This window comes from Onychomys torridus, chromosome 8, assembly GCF_903995425.1.
Source record: "Onychomys torridus chromosome 8, mOncTor1.1, whole genome shotgun sequence".
NCBI lineage: Eukaryota > Metazoa > Chordata > Mammalia > Rodentia > Cricetidae > Onychomys > Onychomys torridus.
The window spans coordinates 8427861-8440220 of record NC_050450.1 but is presented as its reverse complement, the minus strand read 5'-3'; the positions used below and the strand labels follow the sequence as shown (position 1 = coordinate 8440220).

At 44.5% G+C, this 12360-nt stretch overlaps 1 protein-coding gene across 1 annotated transcript in view; it reads right to left on the bottom strand.

Annotated features, from left to right (window-relative positions):
- Positions 1-569: 569 nt before the first annotated feature.
- The window catches only part of Cpped1 (calcineurin like phosphoesterase domain containing 1), a 114140-nt gene continuing 102349 nt past the window's right edge, over positions 570-12360 (bottom strand). Inside the window, exon 4 of the mRNA XM_036196197.1 lies at positions 570-2071. Coding sequence (XP_036052090.1) covers positions 1845-2071 — 227 coding nt within the window. The 3' untranslated portion in view covers positions 570-1844. The remainder of the gene's footprint in view (positions 2072-12360) is intronic.

Sequence of the window (12360 nt, the reverse complement as noted above, 5' to 3'; positions counted from 1 at the left end):
ATAGTAGCAAGACCCACCTTGATACAGCTGCTCCATCAACAACTGGAAATGCCATGCCATGCCTTTCTTTAGTATAGTCTCAGGTTTTGGAATCAGCTCTTTGATTTGTGTTTTGGTGACAAGGACCTACTTCATTTCTACTGTTTTATACCATATCCTTCCCCCCATTCTGGGGTTGCATTCTTCACATGTATCTTGGACAAAGGACATGCCTTTAATGCACTGTAATTAAACGTTCTCCCATCATGGAGTCATGCTCACATGTTTTAGGTTCAGGGGTTGCAGTACTCATATCTGGACAACTGGACTATTAGTTTTGCCCCTTATCCAACTCCTTTCCTGACCTCTTACATTCTGCTATAAAGAAAAATGAAAACATGCTGGGCAGTGGTGGCGCACGCCTTTAATCCCAGCACTCGGGAGGCCGAGCCAGGCAGATGTCTGTGAGTTCGAGGCCACCCTGAGCTACAGAGTGAGATCCAGGACAGGCATCAAAACTACACAGAGAAACCCTGTCTCAACACCCCCAACCCCGCCCCCCCAAAGGAACATAGCCAAGCACTACAAGATCATTCTGGTTTGAAAAATTTAATTTTCTTGTGCTACCTAACAATGAGCTCTGGTGTGTCACCAATCTGTAACATAATTAACTTCTTATATCTTTTGTTCCATATGAATTTACATATCCAATTATCTTTTTATTTAATTTCTTATGGTTTTGCTACATTGACTAAACTTTTTAATGAGAAAGTTTTTTAATTTAATGGGCTTTGTGATTCATTTATAACCAGTGAGTTTTTAAGGTCGGTTTAGGATTCCCCTGTGCCACTGCAGGACACTGTAAAAGTTCTGCAGCAGGGCAGAGAGCACCGGTTACTTGGGCATCAGGCTAGAAGCTGCACGGAGGAAAGGCCACAGAGGTCAGCACTACAGGAGGAGGCAGCAGAGTGGAGGCCACCAGGAAAAAGATTTCAGGTAACTCACACTGTGTTTTTGTCTAGTGGTATTGTATGTCAGTGGTAATTAACATGATATAGTTTGCCCAGGGACAGTTGTATGTTGTTCTCAGGAGAAGTCTGTATCACATCTGATTTTCCCACTAGGTTCATTGTGATGTGATAATGCTGTGGGCTGGCCATAGCAGGAGGATATAAGCAGGGCAGACACATGGGCTGTACAGGGCCTTCATGCTGCAGCCTCTCTTCTGGTCATCTGGAACACAGAGTCTGTACATGAAGGTGACATCTGTCATCAGAAAGGCAAATACACCCTCACATGGACCACCTGTGTTTGCACCATCAGCAGTAACAGAAGTCTGGAAATTCACATCAGTGGTGGTTATGAAGCTCCCTATTATGAGGACTCTGTGGCCCTGGGACAGAGTGGTACTATTTGGTCAGCCAGGAAGAAGGAGGGACCTTTGTTTTCCCAGCGTTCTGGGAGTCATGACCACAATTTAACAAAAGCAGAAGGAGTTTGTTGGAGGAATTATTGACGATCACACTTGGGTACTGAGCTGGGATTGAGGGCAGGAGGTGGGTATTGACTATAAACTGTCAGAAACAGTGGGAATCCAGGGCAGAGTTGAAAGCTGCACCATGAGGAGAGTTTACTCAAACATCATGTGGAAAGTCTCACACCATAATGAGAAAATTTTGACAGCCTTCTTTTCTGACTTTTTAAAGGGAAGACAGCCCCCTTTTGAATATAACTGAAGCCAGGACCCAGCACTTTGATTTATATAGAAGGACATCCATTCACAAACTTGCCTGTCTACTCAGACATTGCTATAAGGGGCTGTGGACATTTGTGGGCATGAAACCTGGGTGGATTACATGGGGGAATCACTCCTTCATCAGCTCCTTCAGGTCCTCGTCAATTCCTCTCTTGCTCAGCTCTTCTAAGCTGTAGTAACGGTGAACAACTTTCTCAGCAGTGATGACCACCACACGGAGCCCATGGGTGTCTCTGCCCAGCTGGCATCCGATTGCAGATGATACCACCATGTCAAGATCCTGGTAGATTCCCCCTGCATTCCTGTGGTAGTGGCCTGAGAACACAGCCCTGATACCTGCAGGGAAGGAAAAGACATGAGAGGGGCTTAGGACTTCCATGTAGGTAACCTGTGGGCGCCAAATTTTGATTCTGTGAATGATATTAACATTAATGATAACTACTGGAGAATACATTAATTGAAATTTTCATAGTAGCTCATTAACAACGAGTTCACAAAGTTCCTTAAAGTATAATAGTCACAGGGCTGGGAGTGTAGCTCTGTCCTAGAGTGTGTAAATCAATTCACTAGCATGTGGGAGACCCAGGTGTAACTCTCACTGCATGCATGTACATGAGCACATGTATCTAGAGTTCTCTAGCATACCTCTGCGCTTGAGAATCTCAACCTGAGGTTCTAGAAGGGTCAGTTCCCAGATTTTACAGTGGATCTTTAAATGACAATGAAGAAGTTAGGTGTGGATGAGGGTGTGTGTGTGTGTGTGTGAGCGCTTGGGCCCATGAGGCCAGGACAAAAACAGAAAGTCCTGATTACTCACACTGAACCGGAAGAAATAAAACATCTTCCAGCCCTTGAAGAAACTTCTTGCTAAGTAAGGCAGTCCAGACACCTCAGTCAGGGGCAAGAGTTCACTCCAGGGTGATTAATTATAAGAAAGGCTTGACAAGTACCAAAGTAAATACCTTTTGTATGTCAGAGTTCTTAAGAAAGACTAACAGCTATAAAAACAAGATCCTTTGACAGAAAACAGACAAGAATTGAATAATGGGAAGCAATGAAAACCCAGAAACAGGGTATTAAAACACACACTAAAACTCCCGATAAAACAAATGGAGGAAATCCTATTCGGCAACAGTCAAATAAGAAATGAGCAAACAGAAGAAGAGAATCAAGGGAATGAATGGAAGACATACCAGATACAAAGCAGTGGACATGGAGCCCTGAGAACTAAAGAGGTGTTTGAGAGATTGGAAATAGAAACTGGAAACAGAGAAAGGAGGAAATAATGCAGGAGAGAAGGAAGAGACTATTAGCTGAAAAATTTCCAGAAAGGATGAAGACATGGGTCCTCAGAAAAAAAACTGTGGAGTAGGGAACAATTTCCACATTGATGTACAGCATAGTAAAACTGTGTTACATCAAAGAGGACGAGCATGCCCTTAGAAAGACAGCAGGGCGATACCAGGAGTACACGGCAATCAGGCCAAATACCAAGAGCAGAAGCCAGGAGCCTCAAATCCTACACCTAAGCTCACATGACACTTGAGGGCAAAATAAAAGACATATATAGAATGTGGGGGAAAATCAGATTTCATCATTTCCAAAATATTTGCTTATGAATTATCAAGAGAAATAGTTCAGCAAGGGATGGGATGAAAAACAAAAAAGAGAAACACAGATAGGTGAATCCTGAGAAGCCACTTTGGTAACTACTGATGATTTGTTGATTAAAAACATTTATAGTTTTTACTGTTAAAAGCAAGAGCAAGCAATGGCACTTGTAGTAGGATGTCTGTGTAACAGTCAGAAAGCCATGTGCATCCACGTCTTTCAGACAGGAGAACACTCATGCAGAGCTCCTGTCAGACACTGTAATTCTCAAAAATGTTAGACATAGAGCTAACACAATCCAGACTCCAAGACCCAAGAGAAATGAAATACACATCTACGCTGATGGCCTAGCATGTAGGAATGAACTAAATGTCTGTCTAGGACAGTGTTCAGCTGTAAAAAGGAACAAAGTGTGAGTAGTGACTACAATGTTAATGAACCTTGAAAACATTAAGCTAGGTGAGAGAAGCTAGACAAAAGGCCATAAAACATAAGACCCCATGCATATGAAACATTCTGAGTAAGCAGAGCTGGAGCCCAACAGTAGATTACTGACAGAGGCTGAGAGGCGTAGGGGCTGATGCTAGGAATACAGGGATTCTCTATGAAATGGGAAATACAAATGGCCAGCTCCTAGATAATGGTGATGGCACACAACCTTTTGAAAATATTTAAACCACTAAATTTTACTTTGAAAGGGAGATTGTATAATGTGAATTACATTTTAAAAGAGCAATTTATGGGAAGGACAAGAAGCTGGAATATTTTACTTCAGATGTTTCCAGAGAAGGACTGAAGCTGTGCATGTGTGTGTGTGTGTGTGTGTGTGTGTGTGTGTGTGTGTGTGTGTGTATGTGTGTGAATGGATATAGTACAATGCTGACTGAAGCTGTCTGTAATGCTCACTTACAGGTGATAGCTATATTGTACACCGATGCCCCCTCTCACTCATGAGCAAGACGGCCATAATCCCCAGTGGAAACCTGAAACTGGCTGTACTGACTCCAGGTATGCTTTCCCTATGTACACAGATGCCATGAACACCATGCTTCCCCCATGTATACACATGCCATGAATACCATGCTTCCCCTGTGTACACAAATGCCATGAATACCATGCTTCCCCTGTATATATATATGCCATGAATATCATGCTTCCCCCGTGTATACTGACCCCATGAATACCATGCTTCCCTTGTATACTAACTCCATGAATACCATGCTTGCCTTGTGTATACTGACCCCATGAATACTATGCTTCCCCTGTGTATACTGACACCATGAACTCTATGCTTTTCTATGCCCCCCCCCCCCCCCCCCCGAGTCATTGCCACACAGCAATGGAGTTCATCTGTCTTTTCATATGTTCTGACTCATTGCCAGTCTGGCACTTTGGGGCTATTAAGCAAAAGCATGGTTACCTAAAACAAGCTGTGATACTGTGACAGCCAATGTGATACCTGAGAAGGTTACTGCATGACTAAATGCATAGGCAGCATATATAGTGTGATCCTGAACCAAAGGACCATCGAGAGTAGGACAGAGTGGGGTAACACTAGGTGACACCTCCGCATGCTATTCAAAATAGCACAGAATTTACAATCTATAGACTGTTCATCCCTGGAACCTTCCAGTTAATACTTTTAGATGGAAGGTACATGTAGATAGCAGACCTCTGGATTGGGCAGGCTACTGAATATGTATTTAGAAAGGAAGTAGTTTTACATTTGCTGTTATTGTAAGGGGGTTCTTAGCAAGGGGATAATTGCTCCCTTTCTCATAACTGTAAATCAGCTGTTCTCAACCTGTGTGTCATGACCCCTTTGACAAACTGCTATCTCCAAAAGTATGTATATTATGATTCATAACAGTATCAAAATTACAGTTATGAAGTAACATCAAAGATAATGTTATGGCTGGGGGCCCCACAGCATGAGGAACTGTATTAAAGGGTCGCAGCACTAGGGAGGTTGAGAACCATTGCTGTAGGTCAATGCTTACAATGATCATGACTTGATCTGTTGGTCAGGAGTAGCACAGGAAGGAGATGTGAACGGGACAGTGGTGGCCAGATGGACCTAGCAAGCCTAGCAAGGGCATTAGGGCTGCAGGTGCTGTTACACCAGGGTGAACCACACAGAGCTGTGGTGGGACTGCCTGGGCTAGGCATCTGAGGAGTCAGCACTACACATGGAGAACCCAACGCTCCCGACGGCCAGACCTGAGTCTGAAGACTGTTGTCATCTGAAGCCTGATCAAGAGCTTGGGATGACCAACTTCCCTTGGGGACTCAGTAGCTGCACAGAACATACTGTAAAGTATTCTTTGTCTACCCTAATGTTAATGAAACACGAGTCAGTGCCTAACAGACAGTCATAAACAGCACTGTTTTTTTTTTGTTTTTTTTTTTTTTTGAGGAAATGCCTGGTAATTTTGAGAAGGGCTCACAATAGCAGTATGTAGCTAGACTCAGTTTGGCTGAAGTGTCAAGTCATTTTCCTTGGCATTCATGGAGATATGGAGATAGGAGCAGGAGCCTTGATTGGTCAAGGGGCCCATGGGACTTTAAGAGTAGAACTTACTGGGCCTCAGTCACCTGCTGTGCAACATGCATGTCCCTTTCTGTGCCCTCCCAATACTCTTAGGATTCACCATTTACTATTAGTGTCTAAAGACAAAGAAAATGACCAAATCAGAACTCTTAGCACAGCAAATAAGGAAGTAACATTTGGGGCTCTTAGTGAGAAACAAAGTAATGGCAATGTGATGTTTACAAAGGAAGGTTCTGGAAGGAGGTTGAAATCTGTTTAAAAGCAGCATGACTGAACCATTCCTTCATGACTCTGACAGTCCTCTCAGCAGCTCTGGGTCTCCTGGCGGGCTGAGAAACCACTGAAACAGAAAGGATGGGATGCCCAAGGCAATGTTGGAGCTTCTGTGGATCAGAACTGGATCTGCAGGAAGCCTGGTGAGGTTGGGCAGTGGGAAATTCTGGGGGCATTCTAAATCTGAACATGCTTTCTTTGCACGGCCTTGTTAACGAGGTGGGTGGGGTACAAAGGGGAGATCCTTTTTGTTCTCTTCCTGATGCTTCCTCCCAATGGTCCTGGGGCCTCTCTCCATTCCCATGGTCCAAATGGGAAAAGAGAGGCCCAAATAGTTTAAGAAACTAACACAGAGCCTGATCTCAGATACTTGCAGACACAGGTTCAATTTGATTTGGGTCATGGGCACATTTCAGACCTTTATGGCCGATTCCTTACCTAAGATGAATGCTAACAATAGTGCCCCCTGAGTAGGACAAACTTTTGGAGAGAAGCAGGGGAGTGTTAACGAGCTTACTGCCTGTCCTGGACTCTGGACAGCCTTTCTCCAGAGCAGCCCAGCTGCTCATTGCTGGCCTGGGGCCCAGCACTGTGCTGGCATCTGAGCTCTGCAATGTGAGAGCTGAGTCCAAGTGGCGATCCCACTGAGTTCTGCCTATAGGCTGTGAAGCCTCATGGGAAATTTGACTGCCTCACTCTTGAGCAGCTTCTGAGCACTGAACCACACACAGCGGTGGGAAGAAATGCACGGATATGTCATGGTTTCCCTGGTGTGGCATAGATGGGTATGGAGCTTCCAGGAGCCAAGCAGAACTGCTATTCCTCCTGTTCTTCAGGCATCTGTGGTTCACATGCTTCTGTGGTTCCTTCATTGAGAATCACGGATAAACTGATTTTGAGTTATGAACTGCTCTCTTAAAATTACTGCCAGGGAAAGGATTCCTAGTGAAGGTAGCCCCTGCATCTGCCGGGACCTCCTGTGTGGCTGTCGCTGCACATTTATTTCTTCATGGTATTAAGTCATAAAGAGACAAAAAAAAGTTATTTTTTAAACTGCCTTGACTCAAATTTATTTGCAATCAATCAGAGGATTGGGATACAATCTCTGTATAATTTAATACCTTAATATTGGAAACTTGCCATAAATCACAGAAGTGAGGTGCAACCAGTACAATTCTGGTCTGAAAGGTGGGTGCCCTAAAAGCTGGGGTGCTTCTAACTTAGGTCTGCAATGCACTGAGTTCTAATTGGACAGCTTTTATTTGTATTCTGTGTTGAGTATATATTTATAAAAATACCATACCACTTTAACTGCTAGCTATAGCAGTGAAAACTGCATAAATCTCCAAGCACACTTGACTTATTCTCCTCAGTGGTGAGAAGAACTATAACTCACAGGGGGGGGGGGTAAGGAAGGAGTGTGGTGTGACCCTCAGAGAACAGGTCCACACACAGAATCTCTCAAGGAGTGGGATTTCATCAGCAGGCAGCCAGGATGCCAGTGTGGAGAGACATGACTGGTGAACCCACTCTGGGTTCTTAAGGTGAGGGTTCCATGGGTTTCTAGTTGGGGGGGGTCTACACGTCATTCTCACCTTTCCAGTGGGGACATACGGGGACAGGTGGTAGTGGTAACTACAGGCTCTTCGGGAAGGCAGGAGACGGTTTCCTCAGTCAATCTGAAGCAGTTACATGTACCAGCCCCCCTCCTGAAACCATATGTTGGTAATGCACAACAGGACACTGGGATGGCCTTCCCAACAATTGTTCAGGGTTCACACACAGCCAGGTAGCAATGGAGGGTACTCCTCATAGAGGGTGGTGGGAGTGGCAGCGGCCGAGCAGGCTCTGTCTACTGAGTTCTGAGTGGGGCACTTTGCATACACCATCTCTCACACCATTAGTACCTCACAGGGAAGAAATTACCCAGCATACAAAAGATGATGACAGGAAGGTCGGGTGGCTTTCTTGGGGACACACAGCTCAGACATGGATCTGGCTCAGGCTGGCTTGGGGTATGCTCAAAATGCTAAAGGCTACAGAGGTCTAATCCCTATGAGGCTTCCTGGAGACTGTGGAATTAGTCAGAACATGTCTACACTTCTAGTTTTCTGATCCTGAGCTGGCATCTGAAGGAAGATACTGTAATGACAAGGCCGATGCCAAGTTTACGAGCTGTATGCAGTGGACTTCTAATTTATATGCCCCGCCTTTCCTACAAAGGAGGGAAGGATGTGTAGTTTTACAGATGAGAAAAATGAAATCTTGAAACATCCAGCTCTTGGTTAACTCAGGTTAGTCAAATTATGATTGGCCCAGGGTGTGGCCTAGGGCCAGGCTCTTAACCAGCAACATCTGGCCAAAGAAAGAGGGTCAAGGTGGGCTCCAGCAGCTTCGGGACCAAACTTTGACAAAGGCTTCTTGAATGTACTTCCAGCACTTTAACCCTGACGACGCTGGACTTGGGAAAGAAGCTCTTCCTAGTATTTTCCAGGAAGGCTGGGAGTGGAAGTCTGGGTGTGAGATACAGCAGCAGCTCAACAGGGTCAGTTGTGCTGGAGGACAGGGGGCTGAAGAGCTGGGCAAGGGCAAGCTGGATCTGGGCTGGGGAAAGGCGGGAATGACTTAAGCAAAGTGCCAACCCCACACCTGTCTTCTTGCCAGACACACGGAAGAGGCATGGCAACACTCAGCCTTTCACCGGTCAAACCCTCTTGCATACTCTTGAGCTGGTGTTCATTCACGTGGGACCCCAGGCATTTCCACAAAGCTTCCAAGGATGACCCCTCATTCCAATGACCTACACCTTCCAGAACGGTCAGGGATTTCAGCTTCTGTGGATCCAATGGACCACTCAATTCTTTTTGTAGTGTGAAGAAAGCAAGAGAGAGGAAGGATGTGAACCAATAAAACTAAGTGGGAGGAGGGCAACCTCCGCAAGGCAGGGAGAGACACTACTAAAAAAATATGCAGTCTACTGAAGAGGTTCAGCCAAGATCTCAAGATTCTGCAACACCTGCAAGTTTCTGTGCTTCTCAAGACTAACAGAAATGATACATGTGATATTGAATATAGCTTATGAAAACATGTGTGCTGTTTATTATCAGGAGATGCCAGGGCACAGAGTTCAGAGAGAACACTCCTGTGAACAGGAGCACCTGTGCAAGGAAGGACAGCCAAGAGGCTCAGTGTGGAGATGTCTGTTCAGCAAGCTGGAGGCCCTGGATTTGACCTCAGAACTGAAAAACAAACAAAACATCCTCCTCCTTCCCATGAATTGGCAGTTAGAGAAATACAGCAATATGTACACAGAATTAGCCTCAAAATCTTTCTAAGACATAAAACTGGCCGAGCTTGGTGGCACACATCTCTAATCCCAGCACTCAGAAGGCAGGCAGATCTCTGAGTTCTGGTAAACATAAAAAGTTCCAGGTCAGCCAGGGCTACATAGTGAGACCTCATCTTAGGAACAATTGCTAGAATTTTGACTGAATCTGTTTATCATTTTTGGGAGAGTGCCATATTGCCTGCCTGCAGAACCATGATATGTCTCACCTTCCCACTTAAAAGCTTTTGCTTTCACAAGGTTTCTGCTTTCCTCCTGGACACCATGCTGCTCTCAGGGTTTCTGCTTTCCTCCTAGACACCATGCTGCTCTCAGGGTTTCTGCTTTCCTCCTAGACACCATGCTGCTCTCAGGGTTTCTGCTTTCCTCCTGGATACCATGCTGCTCTCCAGTTTTGGTTTTCCTTGTGGTGGTGCTGGAGATTAAGTTGTTCTCACAAATGTTTGCTAAGAGTATGTAAGAACACAATTGATTTTTACCTATTATTAGCTTTACAGTCTTGGGACCTTACTAAATAACTTACTAGTAAATGTTTTTGTGGATTCCTAGGATTTTCCAAATTAAAAACAACAACCACCTGCCAACAGGTACTGCTTTAACTTTGATCTTTATGTCTTCCCTTTTTCTTGCCCCTTTACAAGGGTAAAAGGTGTCCAATAAGATTTAAAGAGGCATGTGGCTAAGAACTACAGCATCTTTCCTTGATGGAAATTTAGTCTTTTTATTGCTGTTTTTTTCAGACTTGACACAATTAAAAGATTCAAGTTATTCTTCAGAAAAATTTAAATAACTAAAATTCCTATCAAGGTTGTGAGTCTGGCCACAGAGATTTTGCCAGCGGCAATCTCACAAGGAAGTGATTTGAAGCACGACACACAGTAGGTCCTTATTACCCAGAACATCCAGGAGCTGCTGCCCGAATCCCAGTTTTGTATCATCATGCTGACAGCTGGTGTCTTACTCTTGACAGAGTCCCACCATTCGCTATGGTAGACACCATGATGTCCAGTGGTCCCTGGACAGCTGATGTGTCCATTCTCTGCTGTTGGGAGGGTGGGTTGCTCATGCAAAGCAACTTCTTTCTTAGGCGGGTTTCTTCCCTTGAAGGGCCTGAAGGAGTCACAGCCACTCACGCAGCATGCTATATGGAGCCACTTAAATGAACTGTTCAGAACAGAAAAATCTTCTGGCTGAGATTTCTGGAGCTGGGATAAGGTGGAAGGAAATGCAGGGGTAACTGCAAGAAGGTTACAAGGTTGCTTTACAGGGAAAAGAAAGTACAGAGCAGGTTGTGGTGTGCATAAACTTTTGATAAACTGAATTGTATGATAGTTATGTGAACATCTCAAAGTGTTGTCAGAAAAAGGAAATCACTCATAGTAACTGGAGTTACAATAATAGTAACTCCAATAGTAACTGGTGGCCAACTTTGGTCCAGTCACTGTGAATAAGCTTTAGGACATGTTATTTAAAATTCCTTTAACATTCTTTTTTCTTTTTCTCCCTGTTCATAGTCTTAAAATGCATGGCTATACATAGGTTGGGTGCCTGCCCCTGCCTCAGGATGGGACCCTCAAGGATCTGGCTGAGTCAGTGGATGGGTGAGACCACACCTTTCTTGGCTTTGCTGCAGTCACACTTCCTCATTCCCCTGTCCCCAAGTGTCCTCATAGGGAGCACCTAACACTGTTCTTGGCCAGACTTCATGAGATGGCCCTGCTGTGACTGCGGGATGAACTTCAGGAAGTGACAAACCGGCTCTGTGGCCACCCAGCATCTCCCCACCCGGGCCTATGTTAAGTGCAACAAAGACCTGCTATCATTTCAGTTTGCTCTCTTCACTACTGTCTTTACCACCTACAAAGTAAATTATGCCTCAAGAGAGATGAATAAACTGTGGCTTGCACACGCACGCACGCAAACACAGCAGACGGAAAACAGAAAGAGGAGCATCTCCATGAATTGACAACGAGTGACTACTAAGAACAGTGACTAAGTTAACATACAGAAGAAAGTGGACACATGAGATAGGCTATTCTTTGTGTGATGCACGCAACTTGCCCTTAAATAGATCAGCAATATATGTATTTCATATACACATGCAACAGTTCTCAAAAACAATCTAATAAACAATAGGGTAAATGTTCAGGTCAAATATTCACTACCATATTCTAGCAATTTTAATAAGTGTAATAGTATTTCTGGATACAAAGCTAAAAAGAACAACAGAAGACACTAGAAATGAAAGCAAACACTGTAAGAAGTGTAGCCTGTCAAGGCAGAAACAACAACAACAACAAAGAGGCAGAAGGAAGCTCTTTCTTCAACCTGTCTTCTCACTTTAGGAGTTCAGCATGTTCTTTCCGGATCATTTGAATGCCTCAGGGATGGCAGGACTATATGCATGCACATAGATTTTTCAAAGTCCTGTCATCCCTGAGATATGTATGACTTGGTGAACTATATTCAAAAATACATTTTCAGGTGTTCCATATAGATCACACTGCTGCATAGCAGAGCTACCCTCTACAATACTGAAAACTGTATTCTTGGTATGTAAAGCCTAAGGAGTTAAGATGTTCTTTTTGTATTTTAATAAGAACTCAGTCATCAATAGAAGGCAGGTGGTTTAAGGGTCTTTTAGACCCCTTGGGACTGCTCAAACAGGCACTTAGACAGCTGGTGCCAACTGTCAGGGAACCCAGGGCCCTGAGGTAGAGGTGGGTGGGGTGAGGTATTGGGAGGAGCTCCTTGCTGCGATGCACTGGTTTCAGGAGTTCCACCACCTAGCAGCTCCACTTTTGCATGGCTGGGGGCACAGCAGAGTGGTGGGGACACTTCGTA